The sequence below is a fragment of the Notechis scutatus genome, chromosome 3, assembly GCF_049901735.1.
Source record: "Notechis scutatus isolate UNSWTSFEM ecotype Mainland chromosome 3, rNotScu1.2, whole genome shotgun sequence".
Taxonomy (NCBI): domain Eukaryota; kingdom Metazoa; phylum Chordata; class Lepidosauria; order Squamata; family Elapidae; genus Notechis; species Notechis scutatus.
This window is the reverse complement of record NC_142011.1, coordinates 95023324-95051094: the sequence shown is the minus strand read 5'-3', so window position 1 is coordinate 95051094 and position 27771 is coordinate 95023324. Positions and strand designations below refer to the sequence as shown.

General features: G+C 36.6%; 1 protein-coding gene across 2 annotated transcripts; it reads left to right on the top strand.

The window, feature by feature from the left end:
• Nucleotides 1–1074: 1074 nt before the first annotated feature.
• Nucleotides 1075–24488, top strand: ZBTB41 (zinc finger and BTB domain containing 41). 2 transcript variants are annotated; one of them, XM_087960790.1, is made up of 11 exons: nt 1075–1348; nt 5017–6218; nt 8095–8302; nt 9175–9244; nt 10326–10473; nt 12932–13061; nt 16708–16804; nt 19190–19295; nt 20009–20114; nt 21444–21532; nt 22564–24488. In XM_087960790.1, exons 2-11 carry the CDS (start codon nt 5108–5110, stop codon nt 23214–23216), a joined length of 2718 nt encoding a protein of 905 aa, XP_087816916.1. In that variant the 5' UTR covers nt 1075–1348; nt 5017–5107; the 3' UTR covers nt 23217–24488. The 2 variants fall into 2 exon arrangements, with proteins under 2 accessions (XP_087816916.1, XP_087816917.1); XM_087960791.1 differs by lacking the exon at nt 1075–1348 and adding an exon at nt 3963–4079.
• The last annotated feature ends 3283 nt before the right edge of the window (nt 24489–27771 follow it).

The window sequence follows — 27771 nt, the reverse complement described above, 5'->3', positions numbered from 1 at the left end:
TTTAAAAGCGACTCTTGAGAAAATGAATTGTCTTCTTTCGGTTGTCCCAATGGAGCTTTTTTTTTTTTTCCCCCAAGAGGCAACTGGACTTTCTGGTGTTTCTTTGAAGACGTTTCGCTTCTCATCCAAGAAGCCTCTTCACCTCTCGTTCTTCAGCAACTTCTTGGATGACATCAGAAAGTCCAGTTGCCTCTTGAAAAAGCACCTTTGGGACAACCACGACCTGAATGACTGAGACTCTCCACAGACATAATTTTTTTCTGCTGTTTATTCCGCTCAAGTCCGCCTTCTGCTCCAGAGGCGAGGTTCGACGTTACGCTGCAGTAGCAGCCCGAACTAAGTTCAGAAAGGTTTTTTTCCTAGCCATTGCCAGTGAAGAGCCACCAACGCCGTCTAGAAAAAGATCCTTTTTCTTGAAAGCCTCCCGAAATTTTATTTACGTTAGTAAATAAACAAACCTTGGAAATGTTCGTGGTGATTTGGAATCAGTGCTCAGATCTGTTTGGCCCCTCACTTAAAAAAAAAAAAACTGGGTTCTCTTTGAATCAGAGAAATTTATGAGAGTAGAGAATAGAAGCCATTACTTATCTTGTCAAAAGGCCAATTTAACTGTGACTTAACACAAAAATACCATTTATTGTGAGCATAAATCAGGGGTCGCGGGGACCGCGGTCCTTTCGGAACAGGGCCGCGAAAGGTCGAGCCAGCGCGTTTGCAGCTCCATTTGCGCAAACTGAGCTGCGGGCGCCCTCGCCCGCTGTCTGCGCAGAACCCTCTCCCATCTACCCGTATCCCACCCCACCCCGCCACTGCTGGCCGTCGCCGGTCCGCAAAGTCGGAAAGGTTGGGCACCGTTGTATTTACACGTCTCTGGAGTGGCTCGCAGTTTTGCAATGAACAGCCCGCAAACGCCCATTGGGAGCCGCAAAGTGAAGAGAAACCTCTCCCCGCGTAGTCACCACCCCTCGCTTTTCCTCTTGTTCCGCCTCGTTTTTCCACCCACGTGCCATAGAGCCGGAACGACAAACCTGCCCAGCTTCCTGTCAAAAACTCGGCCTGAGTGACGTCACCTTTACACACACCCTCTCTTCCCCCTCCCCGCCCGCATGGAACCCGGAAGTGAGGGCGAAACCTGAGGGGGGATAACGGGGCGCGACGGGGGGGGGTTTCTTTTCTTTTTTCTTTTTTGTTTTTGAGGGGGAAGTGTAAATTTTATTTCTTTTGGGGGCACAACTGCCTTTCGGAACTGGGAGGCCGGCTTGGCGACGGCAAATGGGGAAGAAGCGTGTTTCCCGAGAGCGCGTGCCTGGGACCGTTATTTGCCCCTTTCCTCGGCGAGGGGAGGAAGGTAAGTAAGAGGCTCCTCCCCTCGTTGGGTGGGTTCAGGGGGTTTCCGAGGGGCGCACTTTTAGTCTCGCCATCCCGGTGGAAGGGGGTTCGGCGTGCCTGGGGCTCGCCTTTAGTTTGCTTGCCGCTTCTGAGCGAGCCTGGCCTGTTAAGATCTCAATTTAAACCTAGTTTGATCAGCCTGATCATTGTTAAAGGCTGTTGGAGGAGAGGGGTTGAAAAGAGGCACTGTCACTACCTCGTTGAGAAAGGGAAAGCAACTGGCCGCAAAGAACAATTTCTTCCGCCGCCCACCCTGCCACAGAGGCCGGGAAGCAGCGATGAAGAGGGTTGGGAGAGGGTTCCTTCCTTGTGGAAGTCCCCTGAAACTCGTTCCCCTCGCTTCCTTCCCTCTCCGTTGTGTTGCATTGGTATGCAGGCTAAACAAAATGTTTTTACGCTCCTGCCGCCTTTCTCCTTGCTCAATCTCTTACTAGCACAATAGAAGGAAGGGTTAGGCCTAGGAGGGATAAAAACTTAAAAACAGTCCCGCTTGCCTATTTTTTTTGGTGTTTCCTAGACTAGAGGACTGTGATGGAAGTGGCTTCCTCTCTGATCTGCTCCTTGCTCTAATAATGTGACAATTGGCCGGGTTGTTATGTTCATCACCCACTGAAAGAAAGCTATTTGCAGATAAGGCTGGTTCAAGGCAGGAGTCCCCAAACTTGGCAACAGTTAAGATTTGTGGACTTCAACTAGTCATGCTGGCTGGGCAATTCTGGGAGTTGAAGTTTGGAGACTCCTGGTTTAAGGCCACTTATCACATCTCTCTTGCTCATCTAAGCATAGCAGGAAGGATAGGACCAATAATATTTTGGGTGAGGATGCTGGTGAACATGTTCCAATTCCTTTTATGTGGCTCCAGAATCATGCAAACAGACAAAAGGCATTAGCAGATAAAAAACTGAAGAGGCAAAAAAGAGCAGTTCTGTGAGGGGCAGATAATAATAACAGTTGAGCAGTCATGGTGACATGTTGTCTGGGTAGTACTCACCTAGAGCAGGGGTCTTCAAAACTGACAGCTTTAAGACTTGTGGACTTCAACTCCCAGAATTCCTCCTCCAGTCATGTTAGCTCAGGAATTCTGGGAGTTGAAGTCCACAAGTCTTAAAGCTGTCAACTTCAAAGACCCTTGACCTAGACCAATAACATTTAAGCAAAAGAGGGAGGTGGCTAATATTACCTCCTGTCTCTGTGAGTGGATAGATCAAGTCACAGAAGCAGCCACATTCCCCCAACTAGTTACCTGTTTTCACCAGCTATACAACATCTAGACTGGGTTGTGAAAAGAGCAAACTTTATCATTTCACTTGCTATCTTGAGTTTTCCCTGGACAGCATCCAGTGAACCAGATCTTTCCTGCAGAGAAAGAACCTGAATGGAGAAAATAACAATTGCAGCTTAGGGAGTGGGGGAAGACAACTGTTTTTATACAGAGCCTTCCTTATAAGGAAGGACTAAGTTGGTTCACATGACACACTAAATTATAAGGTAGTTTCTTTGGTCCTGGCTTCTGGGTTGTGTGAACCCAGCGCTTGTTTGTAAATCTTAGTTATTACTTTGATATTATTTTTATGGGCCATCAAATCATTGCAACTCTTAGCAAACACACAGATTTTATCCATGATCTGTTCTTAACTAGGTATTTCAGGTTTTCCAAAGATAAACTCATTGTCACTTCAGTTGAGTTCATCCATGTTGTTGCTAGTCATCTTTTTGTCTTTTCTTCCATCTTTCCCAGCATTAGAGTCTTCTCCAGAGAGTTAGATCTTCATGTAATGTGTACAAAGTAAAATAATTTAACCCTGGTAATTTGTGTCTCAAGGGAGAAATCTGGATTGATTTGTTTGATGAGACGTAAACCCGCTAACGGGTGAATTAATAATTTAATATGTATTAAATCATAGTTTAGCAAGATATGTGATGCCGTACTATTCATAGTTATTGCTTATTAGCTCTCTTACAACTTTCTATCGGTGGAAAATCCATGCACTCTATTTCAATATGCTTGCATATTTTAATTTTTAAGTACAAGAAAAAGGATTAGAATTAAGTCATATACTCATTTGTATCTGTCTTGAGCAATTATAACTATTTAAACGGATCAGTGAGTGACTACATTAGAGATGACTGCTTTTTAAGTGATCAACTGTTTAATCTACAGTGAATAAATATAAATATCTTTGTGCATTCAAGCCCTGGTCATATCATGTCTAGACTATTTCAATGCATTCTACATGGGGCTTCCCTTGAAGAGTATTTAGAACAGGGGTGGGCAAACTTTTTGGCTCAGGGGCCTCATTGACTTTTAAAATTTGACAGACGGGCCGGGTCAGCACAAGATACGATACATATAAAAAAACTGCAAAATCTCCGCAAAATCAAGTCACTGCGCCTAATGCGTCACCTGGTGTCGAAATGCCTGTCATTACAAGTCAAAATCAAATGAATGCAATCATTCAATCATTCACATCAAACCTTAATTCTGTACCAATCTTCGGCGGGCCGGATTAAAAAGACCAACGGGCCGGATGTGGCCCGCGGGCCGTAGTTTGCCCACCCCTGATTTAGAAGGTACAATTAGTGCAGGATGAGGCATGACAGAAAGTTCTTGGGGCCCCTAAGGTGGCCCATGTTACACTGCTGTTCCAGTGACATTGGCTGCCGGCTTGCTTCCAGATGCAATTCAGCAGGTTGGTTATCACCTTTAAAGCCCTTCATGATTCGGCCCAAGTTTTCTGAAGAGCCATCCTACCCCAATTGGCTTGCCCTACCAGTACCAGTAGAGCAGACAGGCTGCGGACCCCACTAGTCAAGGATTTTTGACTGATGAGGTCTAGGAGAAGAGCCTTTTCTCCTATGACTCCTGCCTTTGGAACATCATACACTCCAAGGTTAGATCTGCATCCACTCTTTTGATCTTCCACAAGAGCCTGAAGACCTGGTTCTGCCAGTTGACCTGGGTCCCCAGCAGGGTATCCCATTTTGGAGAAAAACCCCACCTCTCCCCATGTGCTTCATGTTCCCCTCCTCCCTACCTTTTCATAGTATCTATTGTTTTTATTTATTGTCCTACTGTTTTAATATTTTTAAGCAGCCCAGAATCATCTCTGATGACATGAATGGCGCACAAATATTAAAATTTAAATATTAAATAAATAAAAATAAATATGCAGAGGTATCTGTGTTGTTTTCCCTGTACATAGTAGTAGTATGGCTGCATTATCCCCTGCTTTGCTTAAAGATGAGCAAGAGCAATTCGGTAAGAATAATTACAACTTTTTTTAATCTATGTCTCTTTGGGTAACATTACTAGTGGTAACATTCTAAAGAGATAATGCAGCTGGGGACAGATCTAAATGCTTCCTGGTACAATAGCTTTTCCTGGCTATTTTCCCGATTATTTCTGTTAATAAGTAAAGGAATAAGTACTATTTACAATTCAATAACATGCATGTGACTTGAATGTTTTGGTTCAATTCAAAATGAATTTTTGCTTTCTACAAAGAGGATGGGTGCCAATTCTTAGGACCTCACCAAATGTGGAAGTAAATTAACTGGTGTTAAAAAAAGGAATGAATCTAGTATTTTTTCATTGGTTTCAAAGAAAATTATTTGATCCATTTGCAGGTCATAACTTCAAGTATCACTGAAGCAACTATTTGTTTGGAAAAGTTTGGCTTATTTATAACAGTTCTGATTTTAACGTGGCACAATTGCAATGAAGAAGAAAAGAAGGCTTAATGTAAATGTAGATGACAAAATACATCTTGGTCACCGAAGGGAGCAAACTGATAAGATTCCTGTAACAGATTCTGAACAGGAAGCTCATGTTGATTCTGCAGAAGTAGCTACTGCAGACCAGCTCATACATTCCAAAGAACTTTCTCTGCTGCCTGATCAAAGAAAGCTTTTAACTTCTTTGCAATACAATAAAAATCTACTTAAATATTTAAATGATGATCGACGGAAGCAGCCTTCTTTTTGTGATCTTCTTATAATTGTTGATGGAAAAGAATTTAGCTCCCATAAAGTAGTAGTTGCTGTTGGGAGCAGTTACTTTCATGCTTATTTGAGCAAAAATCCAAATACAAATGTTATTACCTTGGATCATGTAACACATTCAGTTTTCCATCATCTGCTTGAGTTTCTTTACACATCACAGTTTTTCTTAAATAAAAATGAAATACCTTTAATTTTAGAAGCAGCAAAATTTTTAGATATTATTGATGCAGTTAAATTGTTAAATAGTGAAAATGTTTCCATTTCACAATCTGAAGAGAAAACAAAAAACCCATCTCAGGTCGAACAGACAACTGAACAAACATCTAAAATAGCCACCAATCATCAATGCACTTTATGCAATCGTAATTTTTGTTACAAGAAATCATTAGAAAATCATTTGTCCAAAGCACACAAATCTTCTGCACGAGAAAAAGAACATGGGCGAAAAATGGTTGAGAAGTCAGTAATTTCTACTAGACGATCAATGCGAAATCGTAAATGCCTAGCCAAGTTTGATCAGAGTGACAATGAAAGTGGTAATGCATCAGAAACCAATTTAGATACAATTGTTCCTAGTCAGGAGAGCAATGAATCTGAAGACAGTGGAAGTGAATACAACACTGATGGGCAGGAAGAGGACACTTTGGGAGATGATACAGAGTCTGAACAACATAGTGAAAAAGAATGTGGAGAGGTTCATGAGCCAGATGGTGCAGCAGGAAATATTTCTGAAGATAATCTTTCCACATGTATTCCACATATTCTTCAGAACAGCAGCAAAAAATGTTTGCAGTGTCCTAAGTGTGATAAAACATTTGATCGACCAGGTAAATCAGAATATGGTTTGTCTTTTAGCTTTGCAGGGTGGCTGTGATAGGTTTAAAAGCAATCAAAAAGTCATTTTCAATCTTGGGTTAACATCCGGGGTCAGATTCAATGTATAGAATTGTGATTGTTGTTTAGATCTTAATTATATCCATAGTGTACTTAACAATACATGCAAAACTTTAGGCATCCCTTGTAAAAAATAAATGCTTCATTATATCCTTAAATCAACAGAATGAAACACAGAAATTGGGTTATTTAATGACCACATCTGTATAGTTGTCCTGACCTAAATGAATCACTTCATTGGGCATTATTAACAAGTTTATTGTAAAATAAAAATGAACTGCAAGGTATCTACACTGCTGTACTTCTGCCTACAACTGGATTTCAAGAACACTGTGCATGCGCTCATGCATACACCCAAGTTGCAGGCAAACAGTATTCAGATTAATAAGTAATGTTAAATTAGACCTCAGAAATATAGACAAAAAGTCCCCCCCCCCCTTTAAATGTTTCATCTCTACTCAAATTCTACCTGTGTTGTTTTGGGCCTTCAACCAATGTAGGAGTGTGTCCCTATGGTTGTGAAAATATATTATTGTGATATACACTATAAGCAATACTAAATTCTACATATTGTGAAACCTAATGTTCATTCAATAAACAGCAAATTGGCTTCGCTGTTATATAAATTCCAGGCAATGAAAAATGCATATAGTTCATTTCAAACACTGCAGCAAACTTGCATATATTTGGTAGCATTTAGTTGTAGAAATTTTTGGCTGTTGTACTACTGAATTGTAGTACACCATCAGTTGTACTAACGGATTGTTGGGATCTACAATTCAACAGCATCTGGAAAGCCAACAGATTATCGGCCTGCCTGCCCTTTAAATTATTGCTCCTTGACTGGCGTGTGGTAACTTGGATAATTGGTTTAAATTGGTTTACAGTAATTTATTACTTTATCAACAGCATCATAGCCATCTCTTAGAGAAGAAAAATCAAGTCCTGATTCTAGATACCCTTTTGCCCAATATGCAATTTTAGGCTTGCAGTTCAATAGAAGGATATATCTTTAATTTAATTTTTATAACTGCCTATCTCAATAACTCTGGGCAGCTTAACAATCCAAAAATATGTTACAATTAAAAACATTTTTGAACAATAAAAAACATGAAATAATTTGAAGATGCCTTTTATGGCTGCCAAAGTTCATGTATCTGGAATATGAAGTGTAAAGACACACATGAAGACTAACCAACCTGCATTCTATGGATGATCAAACATCTGAACAATTCAAGATAAAAATAAAGTTACATTAGCTTATCATTTTGTAGTATGGGCTTAGAATCTTAGTTTATTTAAAGTTAAGTTAAATCTTAGTATAGTTCTCGACATGTTTATAGAATCATATTCAGAACTTTTTTAATCCTTAGTTGCTTTGTGTTCCAGGACTATAGGAATAGGAATTGAAAATAATGTGTAAAATTAGTGAGAAAAAGAATCCCAACCCTTTAGCAACTTGTTGTAAGACAAGGACAGTTCCGTTGCTAAAGATGAAAATAATGTGCTTTTACACAATTTACACCCTTTATATAAATTTCATTTGTATAGATTGAGAGCTAGTGTTAAATGATGCAGTAGGATGGCAGTTATATACCATCATTCCTATCACTTGTAAGTTCTGCTACATGAAAAAACATGATGTTCCACCAGTAATTAGAAAGGCTTATTTAAAAAATAACACATTACAAAATAATCTGTGTTAAAACTTTCTTACAGACTTCATACAGCACATACTATTATTGTGATAATATTAGAGGTTAATATTTATCAGCTGTTTTTCATTTTAAAATATATTTTATTTTGTAGGAAAATTTGAAAGCCATGCTCGAGTACATACGGGTGAAAAGCCTTTTGAGTGTGATATTTGCCAGCAGCGTTATTCAACCAAATCTAACTTAACAGTACACAGAAAAAAACACAGCAGTGAAATGGAATTTCATAAAAAGGAGCACAAATGTTCATATTGTAACAAACTACATGCCACCAAAAAGACCCTGATAAAGCATAAAAAAAGGCAAGTGTCATTGAGTCATACTGCATTTTGGATAATATAGCATGATCTTTTGATTTCCTTTTATTATAAAATTATAAAACTGTATGCTGCAGAAAATTAAATATAGTCCAATTAAATACATGGCGACTTATTTTAAATATGTCTTCTTTCTTATGTCATATCCATCATTGGACGTTGGCGATCATGTTGGCGATTTAAATGTGTAGGATGTTAAAAGCATGCATAACATACATGAGCCCTTCCCAATCATATCCTGCTTAGAGATGATGAAAATCTGGAGGACCTCAGGCTGGATAAAATTTTATAAAGTAGCATATCTGTAGTATAGTCATCTTGAATCAAATCTGGATATATGCTGTTCACCAAACATACACATGTGAAGTGAGATATCAGTATGTTCAGTAGCATTAAATATTCTCTTTAATGCAGGAGTCTCCAACCTCAGCAACTTTAAGACTTGTGGACTTTAGCTCCCAAAATTCCTCAGCCAGTAAAGTTGAAGAATTCTGGGAGTTGAAGTCCACAAGTCTTAAAGTTGCCGAGGTTGGAGACCTCTGCTTTAATATATGCCCTGCTATTCTGTTTGGTGAATATTGAAAGGTGGTTTAAGTAAATTGGGGCAAAAAGTGCTTAAAGAGAATGACTTAATTAATTAAAAAACAGTTAATATTTGTGCTGACCCATATAACTTTTCAAACAGTAATATAGAATAAACTTCAAATATCTTGCTTTTTTATATGCAGTACAGAATAATATTTCTTTATGTTATTAATACAACCAGGCCAGCAAGCAGTAACAAAATGCAAACTAGTGATTTGCTTGTTGTGTTATATTTATTAAATAAATAATGTCTTAGTAGATTTCCTCCTCAGATTTCATCCTGAAAATGTACAAGAGTTTCTGCCTACCAGGAAGAAAAAAAGCGAAGGATGGAAATGTGAAGTAAGTATGATTTTGGTTTAATTGAAATTATTTGATACCCCTGACTTATTTTTTAAAAATCTGTGACTTGAATCCAGATCAGAGGCTGTGCATTTATTTACTGAAGTTTTTGAATTTGCTATTTTAACTGCTACCTAGAATTATTGTAAATTGTTTTAGAATGTTTGTCAAGGAGCTGCAGTAGGAAAGGAATTTCTGAAATTCCAGAGCATGGACAAAAGCTTTTCTCCATGCTCTTGGTTATGTTGCTGTTTTTATGCTGTGAAAGTAATATGCAGATGTTGTTTGAGTACATTGACCTGATAAGTGATAAGTGCCTAAAACAATTTATGCTAAAGTTACTAAATTATAATATTAGGGATAAATGGGAAATCCTATATTTCATTGTGTGCTTTGGTGTGTAAATAGTGCATGATGCAGTTGGTTCAGGATATTAAAAATTAAAAGTACCGTAATATGGTTTTATGGCTTATTGATGCATGATCTTTTTTGGTCAATGGTTTAATAAGGTAACTTTGGTGGAGAAAATAGTATGTAGCAATGCATGCTGAGTAAATCACCATATATGCTAGTTACGATAAAACTTGAAATTACAAGATTAACAGAGAAGCAAATAGTCATAACTATGCAATTGCACAGTACAGTAATTTCCAGAAAGCTACCATATGTATTCACATATACACTTATCAGTAGATAAGCCAACACTCAATTTTTTAACCAAACTATTATGAAAAATACACTATCTATGGATAAGCCAATCCACACTTTTCATTATATTGTGGTTAAAATATTTGAGAATCAACTTATTAAAGATAGATTCATGTGAGAATGTAGAAGAATTATAAGTACTATTAAAAATATACCTGTGGATAAGCCTATCCTTGGATAAGCCAAACCCATTTTTGAGTATATTCTGATACCTAAAATTCTCAGCTCATTTGCAAATGCAAATGCTTATTTATAATTCATTCCTTTGAGCAATAAGATTCGGTTTGTGTATATATTTTCACAGATAAATTGACTTTCTTCAGGGAGCTCAAAGTTGTGTATTTTACTTAATCATTGCATATTGTTGCTATAGATTTGCAATAAGTCTTTCACACGAAGACCTCACTTAGAAGAACACAGAATTCTTCACACACAGAATAAACCTTTCAAATGTACATATTGTGAAGAGCATTTTAAATCCCGCTTTACAAGATTGAAGCATCAAGAAAAGTTCCATTTAGGTAAGAAAATATTCAGTGCACATATGTTTTTAATTCATTAGCTGAATTGAATTCTGTATACCAATTTTCCAAATCTCTATTCACAGTGTTTGAACAATTCCTTAAACTGTTTGAAGATGAGGTTCACATTTTGGACAAATTAATTAAATGAATCCTTATTTAGAGGCTGTTTGGAAAAAAAAACAACCAAGAAATTTCAGTTAATCTAGTTACAATTAGGGATTTACAGGATGGGTGTCTTCAACCTATCTATTTGATTTGATTTGATTTCACCACTTCATTCTGAAGTTAGTGGAAGGCCAATTTTCCATTGAGTTGACCAATTACTTGTTTCTAACACTAGCTTAAAATTATAAAAACTATTTTTCAGTGAATTCTGAAAAATGCAAAAAAAAAAAAAAAAGCCCACCTGTCAGCCTTGTCTCAGAGTTTATTGGTTTGGAGTTTGTTAGTTAGAACGCTGACACCAACAACAGAAGAGAGGTAGGGAAAGTTATCAGGGTCACTCCCTGTTTATTTTTTTAAAAAATGTAGCTTTGTGAGCTACTAAATCTTTGGACATATTATTTTCCCAAGTTTTCTTGGAAACAGTAAACTTTTAGACATTGTACAAAAATGATTAAAAATGTTCTCTTAAACCATTTTCTTTGTTGCTGAGAACTAAAGTAACATATGAAACATTTACCAGTTTACATTTTATTATTTGTTTAGTTGCAGGTAACAAATTTGTGCATTTACTGAATAATCAGACAGATAAAATAACATTGACAATTTTTTTGTTAATTTTGTCACTAAAATCTGTTAGGAAAAAAAATTGCTGCAGTTCTATTTATTGTATCAGCACAACTGTATTACCCTTGAAATAGAAAGATTAGATGACATTTATTTTTTGAAGTACCTCTCTAACAACAGCAAAGGACTTCGAGTTATTGGGCTTCTACAATACATGTAACATGGAAGTTATAACTACACTTCCTAACATTTTTCCCTCTCCTTGCTTTTTGAGCTGTAAAAGCTGTGGTTGTGATGTTGACATGGAAACAGCAGATTTGATTGGATTCAACAGGCTACGGAAGAGGAGATATCTATTTCCAATTTTTTCTTTATTGTAATCCATTCATAATGGTACTAGAATACCTGTTTCAAGAATGGTAATGTTCGAAAAGCAAAATATAAACCAGAGATGGGAAACTGGATTTCTTCAAGGGTCGGATCAATATTGTAGTTCCCTATGGGCTGACGGAAGGGGTGGGATGGATGCCTCATGAAGCACCCTGCCGGCCATTTTCAGGCCCATTTTTCAGGCCACTTTTGGGCTGTTTTTGGCTGGCAGAGTGCCGCAGGAGGCCATGGAAGGTGAAAACGAAGTACGGGGGCGCACAAAGCCCGTTTTAGCCCCCAGAGGCACCACCTTTGATATTTCCAGGCTGGCCCCATGGGCCGGATTTAAGCACCACGCGGGTCAGATCCAGCCTCTGATATAATCTCTGCATTCCAACAGGATTTTGATATTTTTGAGGCAAAAGGTATTGGAAAGTACCATCATGCATTCTGCAGTTTGGTAAATCTACTGGGCCTTTGAATTGAAGAATTGCAGAATTGAATAAAAGAATATGGGATTTGCATTGTGAAGCTTAAGGGCTGTTTTCCTTTTTCAGATATAGTTAAGAAAATGGCCATTTACCCAGTGCATGAATAGCTACTGTGTTTCTAATTTTGTTTAAGGGTAAATGGATTTTATAAAGATAAATCATGGCTCTGCTTTTCAAGAGCTATTTTCAATCTGACACTTCTTTTCTGCAAGTCACTATTGGTAATTTGGTACATTTTGAGGGAAATTGTTCATTTAATAAACATCTGTTAAAACAGTTGCTTTCTTCTGTCCAAGAATACTTCAAGAGGCAGCGTGGCTGTTTTTACTAATACAATGCTAAACAATTATTTGAGTCAAACAATCAAATTTTAAAACCTTATGGACAGATCACCCCACTTTAGCTATGTTAGACCTAGAGTTTTAGATATTGGCAAAAATACAGAAAACAATTACATGGCAGACAATTCATAGATAAACTGGTCCAGGGAGTCACTATTGGTAGTTATGACACCATAATTTAATGGCTTACCAACTTGTCCATAAAAATGTAATATCAATGCATTTGTGTTTAAGTTTTACAAAAAAAAGAGAATGCAAAAAATGCTGTACAAGATATCTTCCTTTTTGGTAGTTAAGTTTTGGTAAACTAATTTATTGTGACAGAATTACCATTAGCACCTTCTGGGGAAGAAATGATGGACTGCTTAAAAATGGAAGATTAATATGCTTGTAGCTAGGTTTTTCAAAATGAAGAAAGTATTTTGTTCAGTTTTGTATTTTTGTGTTCCAAAATATGTATTTATTAATTATTCAAATCACTTGCTAGTTGCTTAACTGTAAAATTGAATCTCTGTGTCTTTTTAGGACCTTTTCCATGTGATATTTGTGGTCGTCAGTTTAATGACACTGGAAATCTGAAGCGCCATATCGAATGCACTCATGGAGGAAAGAGAAAATGGACTTGCTTTATTTGTGGAAAATCAGTTAGAGAAAGGTATGCTTAGTACATGCTATGTTTTATATAAATTAAACAGAAAGCAGATCCATGAATTCACCAATATTATAAAAAAACATTGTAAAGGCAATTGAACAATGTAATTGTATAATAGAGAACTGTTGATGCTAATTAGCACCTATATGTTTCTCAGAATATTCCATTCCATTTACTTCCCAAGTCTTTACTCATCAATCAGCATTTGTATCTACTGAGCTGAGGGAAACTCCATTGAATTTTAGTGTTTCAGATGTATGTGGTTTTTTTTTTTAAGCAAGTTTTATTAATTTCAAAAAACAAACAAATCATCATCAACCATTACATATTTGAACCTTTTTCCATTATAGATTTAACAAGTCAGATAAAACCTTATCTTATACAATACATTTCTATATTATTTCATCTATTTCTTTCTGACTTGATTATCGTCACTCTCTTTCTATGTTTCTACAAGGTTTCACCAATACTCTCAAAGACATAAACAAACACAAACATACATATAAAAATATTTTAGTAAAGTAACTTGGCCCCAGGTACCTCTCTTTATATGGGCTTTAATTATATTCATGCTCATCTTACAGATCATTACTTATTTTATTTACCATTCTGTATCTTCTATATAAACTTCTCCACACATTTCACTCTTCATAATTCTATCTTATTCAATCCATCTTAGTTTAAATCATTATATTTGTATCTTTTGCCCATCCTTTATTATCCCTCTATCTCATTCCTTATAATGAGAAGAAAAAAAAAGAATTTCTCCTGAAATCACTAATCAGAGTATGATGCCTTTCTATCCTCTCCCTAAATTGATTAGACTAACATTTAAAATAACACCTAATACCCAATTTGATTCTGCTTGGTACATTCTATCTACTAATTTTTACTTTTAGTAACAATAAAAACAGAGTAAAAATCAAAAATGTTTAAATACATAATATCCTCCTAAATACGTAGTTAAATAATAAATCTAAATAATAAATCTTATAGCATTCTCATTGCCTTTCCTTCAATATTTTATTACATTTTAAAAATCAATCATTATTAAACATTTCAACATTTTAATTTCTTATTAACTCTTAAGTCATTCTAATTTTCTATTTCTAATACAAATGTTACAATACCATCTTGTGTACCTTGCAGAATCTTTTTTTAAAAAAATTTATGCTTTACCCATTATCCCTAAAAAGGATTCCTCTTTTCCCATCTAATTTTAAAACTTTGTGGCTTTTCTCCACCTTTCCCTTTCTTTCTTCCCCCACCAAATCTTCCTACCCCCTTCTTCTAACCTCTATCTTGCCGGCATCCCTTCTCTGTTGTATTCCCTTTTCTCTTGTTTGCTATCATTGTATTTATTTTGCATCATATTTTTCTCTTTCTTAAATGTTTTTTAGATCTTAAATCCTTCATTTTCCTCGCTTTCTTCCTTCCTTCTTTCTTAGATGAATTTTGGGATTCATTGAAGATGGCGTCTTCATCTTCTTCTTGTTGTTCTTCAGCTTCCATCTGTATTGTCTGTTCGTAGTTAACCAACGCCATTTCTAAAAAAAGAAAAGCTTTTTCCATACCATCTTTACAGGCTGCTTTTGTTTGCTCATATTCATCCCTCAGTTCCTCAAAAGAAAAGCCATTATAGATCTTTTCTTTTCTTTTTCCCTCTTTCTTCTCACACCAACCAAAATATTCCAAAAGAAAAATAAGACAATCCCAAAGTCCACAATCCTCAATCAGTCCAAGCCAAGCCAAAATTCCCCTTTCTCTTCCAGGGGTAGTATCAGACAAAGGAAAAAGAAAATTCAAATCTGTGTTTTGAAGCCTTATTAAGATTTTATTTCTATTTTCAAATCCTTAAGGCATCTCCTCCAACAAAATCCAACCAGATAAATATATTTTTGTCCTCTCCCTTCCGACTTATCCCAAAAGCTAGATTTACCTGAAAAAAAAAAAAACAGGTTTCTCAATATCCATTTATTAATTCCGTCGGGGAGAGTAAACTTTCCTTTCAGCACCTCAGAATTGCCGCTTATTTTCTCTTGTGGAAAGAATCCTCCAAAAAGCCATCATTTTCAGGAATTAAATTAAATATATCTTAGAGTCCTGGGTCGACCAAGAAGACTTTCACTTTTAAAAACTTTCTCCTCTTCCTCCAGCGCATACTTGCCCAGCTGCCGGCTTCTTTGTGGCGGCCATTACGGACCGCCGCTGCACGTCTTGGTAAAAGGAGGTTCTGCCGGCTAGGGAGGGGTCTGCAGCACCCCAAACCCTTTCCCGGATCCCCTACCTTCAGCTGCCCCTGCAGGGCAGCCTTGCTCCGCACCCTTTCGGATCGGAGCCCCAAAACGGCTAGCGCGGCAGGGATCGCGCAGCTTTGCGAATCCCTACACCGCAAAGCCGACAAACCGGAAACTCCTCAGGTGTATGTTTTTATTCAATGTACAAACCTCATTTATTTTGTATAACTGAAGGCAGAATTCATAATGCTCCTTTCTCCTGTGATCTTCACAACGACCTTTGAGATAGGTTGGGCTAAAAAAGAGACTGCTTGAAATCACCCAGCCAGTTTCTATGCCGAAGGGAAGACCAGAGTTATAGTCCAGCACTTACTACACCAAACTGGCTCTCCATATTTGTAACAGTGATTTTTTTTGTTTTTTTTTTTTCCTGCTGTTTAGGTTAGATAAAATGAGTATTGTACAGCACTTTGAATTAAAAAAGAAAAACTGCTTTGCAGTTCAGAAACTCATTAATAATATGTCAGCAACATCTTCTGGGATTATACAACTGCAGAATGATCCTGAAGAAAGATGCATTTTATTTTGGGAAGTGCTATCTAAATAATCATTTTCTTCTTTGTAATGAAAGTTTAACCCACTTAATAAAGATAGGCATTTGAGACTTGACTATTAGTACATACTAAGAAAGGCTAAGAAACAGAACCCAAATAAAGACTGTGCAGATCAGCAAAGGCTTGATTCTCAGTAGCTGTAGACAAGAATATGGGCAGGCATAGGCATTCTTTCTCTTGTCAGACATTTTATGTGCTATTGGCACACTTACTTAGTTTATTTTATATGCTGTGTATTTACATATTTAACTATATAGCATAGCAGAATTCTCAACTTTGTAACTCCATATGACTTAAACTGATAACTGACTTCCCCTGTACTATCAATATGAACAGTGATTTTATTAGGAATGGAATTGAACAACAGATTGATTTTTAAAATTAAAATGTAATCTATACACCAAATAAAATGACAAAATCTTATAACTTTTAAAAAAATTATAAAAATACTTATCTTCACTAAGGCATATACTTCTACAGAGATTGGATATACAGTACATGGTATCCCAAAGTATTGCACTAAAACTTTTAGAATGTCCTGGGTGCTACATGCTATGCTGGCAGAAATGCCAGAACCATACATGTATTTCCGAAAAAAGCCAAACCCAGCTGTCAGTTATCATTGGCAATGGATTAACAGCATCTGGTAACAGTTTGTCCATTATTAATAGATGTCAGTTGCACTTTGCAGAAAATTGGACTGTGGCCATTTTAAATGCATTACATTGAAATGTATAATTATATTATTGTAAAAGGATTAGGAAATAATTTTCTCATATCTGAATTTTTTCCTTACAGAACAACTTTAAAAGAGCATTTGAGAATTCACAGTGGAGAAAAACCACATCTATGTAGCATTTGTGGGCAGAGTTTTCGTCATGGAAGCTCCTATAGGTAATACATTCTATATTGTTATGCCACAATCAGTTATGCTCTGAAATGACTTTGTTATAGTATTTATAGGTAGTTTGTCATTAAAGAGTAGAATTAAAATTCAGTGTGGATTACTACAATAAGAGAAATCCCTACAGAAGTTATTTTTAGATTTTAGCAAAAAATGGACTATTCATAAGCAATCCTTACCAAAGTTTGCTCATCTGAATTGTCATATTTCCAAGTAGATTGGTACAAAATTTAAATATAATTTTTACCCATCTATTTGCAAATAAGACAACTAGACTCCAGGAGCCATTTTTTCCAAAATTCAAAACTATTTAGATCAGTGGTTCCCAAAGTGGGCAGTACCACCCCCTGGGGGGCGGTGGGATGCCTTGGGGGGGCGCTGAGAGGCAAGGGGGCCAGCAGGGGGGGTGCTGGAGGTGAGCGGCAGGGCACAATTCAGGGGTGAGAAAAAATACTGCCGCCGCCGCCGCGTTCGAGGCAAGGCCCCGCAGGATCATCCCATTGACTTGCACGCTCTGGTGCAAGGAGCTCCGCCCACGAACTCAGCGTTGGGAAAGGAGAGCAAAGCCACTCTGGCTTTGATCTCCTTTTCAAACATCCTCCCGCCGCCGTGTTCCACCCCATTGAGCCCCTTGCACCGGAGGAACCTGCCCAAGCAAGTCCGAACGGAGCTGTGCATGAAGTCAATGGGGTGAGCCTGAGAGAGGGAAAGAGAGAGGAAAGAGAGAAGGAAGAAGAGAAAGGGAAAAGGGAAAGAAAGAAAAAGGGACAAAGAAAGAGGGGGGAATGGAAGGAATGGACAGAAAGAAAAAGAAATAAAGAAGGAGGGAGGGAGGAGAAAGATAATGAGATATCTATTCTAGTCCAATCACCTGCTCCATCAAGGTTAGAAGGGAGTGTGTGCATGTGTGTTCTTGTAATTTACCAGTTCATTTTGATTTTGCCTTCTTCAGAATTGGCACTGTAATACATTGGGGAAAAGTTTTTTTTTAGGGTGGAGATCTGGTCCAATTGATCCTGTTTAAAGCCTCAACAAAATATGAGAGCTTCCTGATAGTTTTAGCCGTGTTTCATCCACAAAACCTTTAATTAATAGAAGCCAAAGATGTTTCAATGTGCTGGCAAAGATGCTGGCAAAGATGTTTCAATGTGGAAAAGGGCCTCTAAAGTAGGCCTCATTTCAATCTGATGCATCAGCGCTCTCTCTCTCTCTCTCTCTCTCTCTCTCTCCCTCCCTCCCTCCCTCTCTCCCTCCCTCCCTCCCTCCCTCTCCCTCTCTCCCTCTCCCCCCTCTCTCCCTCCATGCCCCCCCTTCTTTGTCCCTTTTTCTTTGTTTCCCTTTTCTCTTTCTTTTCTTCCTTCTCTCTTTTCTCTCTCTCTCTCTTTCCCTCTCCTGATTTGGTGCACTTCTCCGCTCGGACTTGCTTGGACAGGTCCCTCCAGTGCAGCGGGCTCAATGGGGTGGACCTGCAGGGCCGGCATCTAGAACGCAGCAGTGCTGGCATGTTTGAAAAGTAGAGCAAAGCCAGAGGTCGGTAATTTTTGCTGCAAAGAATCACAAAAGCTTCTGGGTTGTGCACAAGGAGGAACACACATGTCAATGCAATTCAGCAACATAAAATAAAGAAATACAAATAAAACAAATCAACAAGAATCGGCAAAGCATCTCCGATTAGATTTTATTCACTACTAGAATCTAATCAGAGATGCTTTGCTGATTCTAGTCCAATGACCAGCTCCAGCAGGGTTGGAAGGGAGTATGTGTACATGTGTGTGCATGGCTGTCAAAACTCCAAAAACAGGTCAAATAGTTCTGGGGAGGCCAGTCATAAATTAGAACACTTGCTAAGCAACTGGCCATTAAGTGAGGACCACTTGTATTTGGTTTGCCAGTCACCAAACCACACTCACCCAGTCACATGACCAGCAAGCCACACCACCCGTCACGTGACCAGCAAACCATGCCCACCCAGTCATGTGACCAGCAAGCCACACCCACCCAATCACGTGACCAGCAAACCACACCCTCAAATTAGGCCATGTCCACAGAAATTTGAATCCTGCCCCTGGGCGGGGGGCATTGAGGATGAGTTTGTAGCAACAAGGGGGCAGTGGACTGAAAAAGTTTGGGAACCACTGATTTAGACTTAATAAAATCAGTAGGAGCATACAGTACCTACCCAGAAATAGTATAGAAAACCTCTCAGAGTAGCTGGTGTTATCGCTGAGTTATACTAATTTAGATATTCACATTTAAGTTATAATTAATATAAGTTATGTAAACTTTAGTGTAAGTTATACTAATTTAGATTTCAAATTTGAATATCATGGCACATTAAGCATGCAGATGCTAATCTTGTATTCCTGTTAATACTGGCTTCATCTGCGAGTCCACCATGATGATAAGAGATATGAATGTGAAGAATGTGGAAAAACATTTATTCGCCATGATCACCTTACAAAGCACAAAAAGATACATTCAGGTAAGGAGTGGCATTGACATTACCTTTCTCAATCAAAGAATCCAGGAACATAGCATTCATTTATATTTCACAAAATAATGGACTGCTGAAAGAAAGGATATCTGTTTTCACCATGACTGGTTAGAGATGAAGATGTATGCCAACATATGTGGCCAGACTGTTATTTGCAGAACAGATATTCCATGAATGGAAAGGCACTGGGGTATACCAAAATGCAACAGTTTTCTCATGGAGGAACTGCACATTTTAAAGTTATTTTTTCAGGTCACAAAAGGTAGATCAGTGGTGGAACCAAGACACAGTAATCTCAATTCCATCCCTCCCCTCCCAGACCTTCAGAATAATAAATTTAATTTTAAAAGACATGTTAAGCCCATCATCAGTTTATTTATTAATATATTATTTGACAAATCCTATTTTTTGTCCCTACTCCCAGTCTTGGTGACACATATATTATAACATACTGATGAGCCATGGATATTGATCCCTAATTTATTTATTTTAATTATATCCTGCCTTTATTTTATATGCTCAAAGTGACCTATATAATATTCCCTCCTCTTGCTTTTTCCACAATAACCCTGTAGGTGGGTTAGACAGAGAGAGAGTGACTGGCCCAAAATCAGAAATAGTTAGATGCCTCTGGCATTATTTTTAATGCTTCCTGGAAATTTTATTAAATTAACTCGGAATATATTATTGCTTCATCTTAGGAGAGAAAGCCCATCAGTGTGAGGAATGTGGAAAATGCTTTGGCCGAAGAGATCACCTCACTGTTCATTATAAAAGTGTTCATCTAGGAGAAAAAGTGTGGCAAAAGTAAGTCTAATTTAATATTGAAATATATTCAATATTGATATAATGTTGAAACATATTCAACATTTGAGGATATGTTAGATTGATTTGTATACACCAAATAAAACCATGGTCAGGTTCTGGTTAAATCAGAGTTTAATTGAACTAAAAATAGTCTTATATGAACACATTCTTTTTACCCCTTGAGTACTAATGCCAGAATATAGTGTATTAAGGTATGATAAGATACAATGTTCAATTATTATAAAAAGTATGAAAATATAGTTTAGATATCACATATAAAGCAAAATATACCTACAGGTGGGGCATTTCAAGTCAGGGAAAACATCATTGGAGAAAAGGTTTCAATAATACATGACATCTGTTTCTTGATATCCAAAACAGTGAGAAGCAAACATAGAAGATACTAATTATGGATCTAAATGCCTTATCTAATTTGATATTCTATGTGGTGGGGGGGCGTTATCCTAAATAGGTGTGTATCAGACAATTGAAAGGGGACATGAACTTAAAAACAACAAGGCCAAGGAAAATAAGATATAGAAAATATGGTTCAATATTTAATTAATAATAACACATTCTTCTCCAACTGTTCTGATATGTAGCCTTCGAGTCATGAAGTCCCCAAAAGAGCATAGAATAGCTGGATTTTGCAATAATCCTTTACACTTGCACTGGAGAATATGAATGTTGACATTACAACCCTATATATGACTAACAGAATAGCAGAATTGGAAGTGACCTTGGAGGTCTTCTAGCCCACCCCCTGCTCAAGCAGGAAACCCTATATCATTTCAGAAAAATGCAAAATGCAACACATAACAAAGTGGTGTACTCCTAGCCAGTTTTATATACAGTACATAGAATCACAGCATCATTAAGGGTCTTTTTCTTTAAAATGTCCCATTTACAAGAGATAGAACCAGTGAAAGCTAGTAAATGTTTTAAGGACCAGCTTTGCCAACTCCATTGCTGCCACCATGCTGCTAGCCATTGAAATCTGGTACATGTGGCTCAGCTCTGCCTTCAAATTGACTCACAAATTTGCCCCAAAATTTAACAATTGGCTATTGTGATTCCAGCCTCATCACTGGATAGAACTGTGTTTCTTGATGGATTACACATTTGTTTGCATTAACATTTCTTGTGAAGGTATTGGAATTGTCCACCAGCAAACAATTAAATGCACATATATTCTACAGAAACAATTTAAAAACAGGGAAAAAATTAGAATAAGCCTGTAATAGTAATTTAGTTTATGTAAGCCTGAACACATTCTTTGGTAAACAGTTTATTTTCTAATATATTCTACTTACTTGCTTTTCTTTCAAGGTACAAAGCAACATTTCATCCATGTGAAGTCTGCAAGAAAGTTTTTAAGGGGAAATCAAGTTTAGAAATGCATTTTAGGACACATTCAGGTAAACAATCAGAGTAGCCTAAAAACTCAGTTGGGATCTCTTCCATTTTTAAAACTTGCTTGCAGCAGAAGATAATGCTTGCATTTCTTTGTTTTTCAGTTTCCTCTATTTTGGGTAGTAAAAATAATTAACCCAGTACATTTTGAGCATTGTTCTTAATTCTCACAGTTTAGTGATTTGCTAAAGAATCTATTGGATTTTTAATCTATCCCAATTCCCTTCCATGCTTTATGCTATATTCCATGTTGTTGGACTCTCCAAGGTCCCCCAGTTAACTAAATATTTGCCCAATCCAATACTTTCTTTAATAATGTTATCAAAATGTTTTAAAATAGTTCTTTTAGCCAACCTTTCTGCAACCTTTCTGAGTGCCTGATACTATTCAGCATGGATTTCTACCCCTTCTGTCATCATTAAAACAAAAAGCAATTTTGACTTCCCATTCTTAACCCTAATGCAAGACACAAAACAGTCAAACAGTTTCCAAAACACTAACAAAACTAATGAACTGTGATTATTGATGTGTGAATTTTAAAGAATTATTTTTGATTTGATGAACTTTTGAGGGAAAAAAATCCTCTTGAAGCAAAACTACAAAATTAAGACTTCACTTACCACCCATCCTCGCCTCCTCATGCCCTACAGTGTTTTCTGTTAATCTAAGTTACTCAGCACATTTTTGATCCAAGGCTGGCAATCCACGTGAATCAGCTCTTCTGAATGTATTGCAAAGTATCAATTAATGGTGTTGCATATCAGCTTTGCATATCCTTATGCTTTGTTCTAACCTGAAACAAAGTTTGGTGTAAATGGAAGGTTTTCTGTATTCTTAAAGTTAATTATGTATTTTTTTAATGAATGATAGTAAACATTAACATGACTTTTGTGGGGTTTTTCCTCAGGTGTGTGTCAAATGTTCTGTATTCTATAGAAATTACTTAAAAACAATGTTTTGTTATATAACAAAGATTAAACAGATAGGATACGAAAGATAGCATATTTATTTTATTAATATTGGCTTTTTAATGCAGGTGAAAAACCGTACAAATGCCAAATTTGTAACCAGTCCTTCAGGATTAAGAAGACATTAACTAAACACATGGTTATTCATTCAGATGCTCGCCCTTTCAACTGTAAATACTGCAATTCAACATTTAAACGAAAGGATAAATTAAAATACCATACTGATCACGTACATGGAGGGAAGTCTACAGAAGAACTGCAAAACTCATTGTCAGAGGAAAAAATTGTGACATTACCAGCTCAGTACCCATCAGATGACAAGGCTTTTCAAGGTGATTCTAAACCATTTGTGAATCAGAACACAACTTACCAAGTGGATACCAAGGCAATGCTACAGAATGTACCATCAGACACACGTGTGCCAGTGACACTGATATCTGTTCGAATGCGTGAAACTCAGTCTGATCTTGTACAACAACAGCCTCCTGTTATATCTTCATCTCACTCAATTCTTCCTCCACAACCTCCTCCAACGGATTATCAGCAAACAACAGAGCTTGAATTTCTTGAAAAATATACTCTTACTCCACAACCAGCAAATATAGTTCATCCAGTTAAACCTGAACAAATATTGGATTCTAGAGAACAAACTTCTCTTGGAATGTTACTTGGTATTGATTCAGCTCATTCTGTACAGAACATTTCAAATAATGAACATTAATGATCATGTCTATGAAATGTGATATTTCATTAGTCTTGAGCTGTTAGCCATTTTGAAGTCTAACAGTATTATATAAGCTGTTGTCTGCTTCATTAAATGAATGGGGTATTATGTTGAAATAGGTGTGTGTATATGTGGAGAGAGAGAGGAAGGGAGGTGAAATGAAATGTAGAGAAATAGAGATTGTGACAAGTGTCTTGTCAAGGATCCAGCATTCTTCTGTATGATAGAAGACAAAAAATTCTAGATACATGAAAGTAATTATACAAACTGTATTTAGTTAACCAATTTAGTTTTCAAAATCATTTAAATGAATTAAGTTCATTTATTGTTTAATCACTAAATGGAGACCCAAGTTCCATTATTATACACTTAAGAGAGCCACCTTTTTATTTAGATTTGGTCAAAAATGTGAGAGGGGGGAGAAGTTGCTTTTAATGAACAGTAGAAAAGTGCTGTGGTTACCTGAGATCAAAAACACTTATTCTAAATTATTTTAAAGACATGCACAGTTGTTGTAAAGAAAACTATAATTTCTTTAATGACTTTCTGACTGCAGTATTTGTTATTCTGCATATGTGTAATGTACAGAAAGTCCAAGAGAGAGTGTTAATATTCCATTCATTGCATGAAGAATGCTACAGTGCAAAAATTTATAACATAGTTGGCCTTTATGGTGTCTGTTTGTTTCAACAAACTAAAACAAGTGTTCTACTGAAAAAAACTTTTAACAATTGTAAAGTTAATGTATCTATATTTTCTTTTACTTCAGTTATTTTAAAGCTGTTGAGCATGAAAAATTATTGTTGCCATTTTAATGCAGTGGTTTAGCTTTCAAAATCATGTATTTTTCTTTTAAAATGTAATTTTTTAAAAAACAGATTCTCGAAGAGTAAAAAATATTGATTTAATCAATTATGGATTTGAAGTCCCCTTCCTATGTTTTCACGGTGCACATATCTCATTTTGTATGTTATAAAAAGCTTTACAGTTAAAACAAAATATGTCTTTCTTTTTATTGTCTCACTTTTAAAACCATTTCTATTTCAATATCGGGTAAAATAAATCAAGGTAGCAATACTGCTTCATAGACAATGTCTTTAGTATCAGAAGGAGTCATTACTATTAGAAATCTAAAATACATCCAGGAATCAACCATGTAAACCTAGCTTTTGTTTGTGGCTTCCTTAATCTTGCTTTTTTATGGAGAGGTTTTGGGGAAAATAATAATTTAAATATAATTTGTTGTAAATAAAAACCTGCACAAATGAAGTCTTGTGGAACTGAACTACTAATTTGCTTTTATTATAAAAAGGGAAAGGAACTTTGTTGAGCATGAGGAAAAAAATCCATGTAATTAAAAACTAAACAAAATAATACTGGTTAGTGCTTAAATCAGCTCTACACAGATTAAGAGTCTTTTACTTATTGCAACCTAATACTATCTGCATACAAGGATTTAATTTGAAGATTATTTCCAAACTCTTAAAATTATAATATGCAAGACATACTTTAAATATAATAAACATTCTAACTTTGGTAATAGTTCTTAGAAACTTAATAACATGCACTGCATATGTTTTTATTATATCACTAATTTAAGAATCTAAATGTAGATATATTTTTTTACACAGATTAAATAGCTAATCATGAAAGTTTACCTTTTAAACTATAGTAGCAAGGTCTATTGCATTAAGTAATGACCAGAGCCATACAGGCAAAGATCTTTCTTTTCACCTAAAGTCAAAACTCATACTTTTACTGCTACCAAGAACACCCAAAGGCAGGATAGAATTTTATTCCAGTAGAATTTTGGTTGTTGTCCCAAAGCAAATCACACAATTTTCAGTGTTGCAATATATTTTATGATATCAATTTTTTTCACCATAGGGAATGTTGATTTTTAATGTTTTACGTAGGCAGGACTTCAGAGGTGGTATTCAGCAGGTTCTGACCAGTTCTAGAGAACTGGTAACAGAAATTGTGAGTAGTTTGGAAAACCGACAAATACCACCTCTGACTGGCCCTGCCCCCATTTATTTTCTGCCTCCTGAGTCCCAGTTGATTGGCTGGGCCTTTTGTTTCCTTGCACAAGAGAACGGAGCTGGAAAGCAGGTTAGTGGAGTGGGGAGGGAATAGGGATTATGCAGTAACCTTCCCCCAGGAGTGGGGAGGGAGTAGAGATTTTATTTTATTTATTTATTTATTTATTTGATTTGCCAATTGTTACAAGATAATAAGTATAAGCGTATACATAGTTGTGAATACATGAAATGGGTACATATAAGAAAAATAAAAGAATAAGAGAAACAATAGGACAGGGACGGTAGGCACGTTGGTGCGCTTTATGCACGCCCCTACAGACCTCTTAGGAAGGGGTGAGGTCAGTAGTAGACAGTCTAAGGTTAAAGTTTTTGGGGTTTGGGGAAGAGACTACAGAGTCGGGTAGAGTATTCCAGACGTTGACCACTCTGTTGCTGAAGTCGTATTTCCTGCAATCAAGTTTGGTGCGGTTTACTTTGAGTTTGTATCTATTGTGTGCTCTTGTGTTGTTATGGTTGAAGCTGAAGTATTCATTAACAGGTAGGACATTGCAATGTATGATTTTATATACCATGCTTAAGTCAGACCGAAGACGGCGTAATTCAAGGTTTTCTAGTTCTAGAAAGGATACTTTTACAGTATCCTTCCCCCTGGAGTGGGGTGGGAATGGAGATTTTACAGTATCCTTCCCCTGCCACGCTCACCAAGCCATGCCCACAGAACCGGTGGTAAAAAAAAATGAATCTCACCACTGCAGGACTTCCTCTTAGAGGCTAAAAAATAAGAGTGAAAGAAGTTTCATGTCATCTGGGTGTGATGTAGTTCTTTTGGAGTTTTGGAAGAACCGTAGATGAAGGCCAAGTGGTTTTAGGAGAGGTTCAGTTTGTGACAATAATAGCAATACTACTTAGACTTATATACCGCTTCACAGTGCTTCACAGCTCTCTCTAAGCAGTTTACAGAGTCAACATATTGCCCCCAACAATCTAGGTCCTCATTTCACCAACCTCAACAAAGTCAAGAGGGAAGCCAGGGTCAAGAGGGACAAAATTCATTTAACAAATGTCTCAATAGAAATTTTGGACTCAATTCTGGTCATAAATCGAAGATTACCTGTTGCAAGTCACGGGTACCGAGGAGTTAACTGAAGTTTTCCTCCCCCTCCTGCCAGCTCTGAAGTAGGCAAGGTCAAGAAACAGGCATGATATGGATTCCAGAACTGTTGTAGTAGAGTGCAATAATAGAATTTTGAAAGCCTGTCCAACTTTCTGCATGCTCCATTTTATAATAAATCAACTTGGAATTATTCTGAACGTGTGTGCTTCTTGATTGTGACAAGAAAAAGTCTTGATCTGACCGTTTATTTTCTTTTCATTCAATTATTTGAGTAAATAGGTCAAGATATGATGACTTATGGCCATGGCATTCTTTCAGGACATCAGAATATCCTGTTTGCATTCAGCCTCAGCTATTCCACAGCCAACAGCAATGTAACCAGCCAGCTGTTAGTTAACTTCCAAACATAACTTGAACCTGCAAAAGAAGTTAATGTATTTTGTAGGTGTGTTTCTGATATTAATACAAATATCAGAGCATCCTTTGCAAGCCATACTATTACTGCAAACTCTGCTGTATGTTCCTACAATCCCATTGAAAATGCAAATTTTAAGATACTTGGAACTTTAGAAGCCATCATTATGAGGTGCATTATGTTATCATTAAGGTGGTTTTTAAAATGTTAACAATTCTGCCAACTAATTGCTAATATATACTGTAAACAGAACTGTATGAAATAGATTATGCGCCCACTAGGAGGTGCAATTTATCAGTTTATTGCAATATGCTCCACTATTGCTATATTCCTAAATCACAGAAAACTAAAATCAGTAGTCATGATGGAAACAACCACAATGGGGAGTTATTGTCTTATTTTTGGTTCAGTTGTGATGGGTAATTTGTTAATATTGTACACATTTTAAGATGTACTTTAAACTATCCTGAATTTTGGAGGCAACATACAAATATATGTACAAATATATAAACAAATATGACAAGTTTACAGAAAGAAAGTAAGTAAGAATTGAAACTTTTTGTACAGCTCCAGTTTAACTCACTCATCACAATAATGAGAAATTATGTATCTGCAAGTGTGTTTAAATACATATCCACATAGATTATATATATAACAGAAATCTGGAGTCTTAATTCCATCACCAGAATGAATTTTTCTGGGTAACCTCAAGTAACATACTTGGGCAGGGCTCATTCTTTCTTAAAAAATATGATTATCATAATACAAAATGAAAATGAAAATAAAGATAGTAGAGAAATAGGAAAAGAAAAAAGAGCAAGGAGAAGTGAAGGGTAAGATAGGAAAGGGGGAAAAGTATTGACTTCCAGGTTTTGTTAGTGTAGCAAAATACAAAATAGAATTGCAGACTTTTTTAAATTTACCAATTTAGCAAGCACTAGCCATTTCTATAACAGCAAACTAATCAGCAAAACCCAAAGT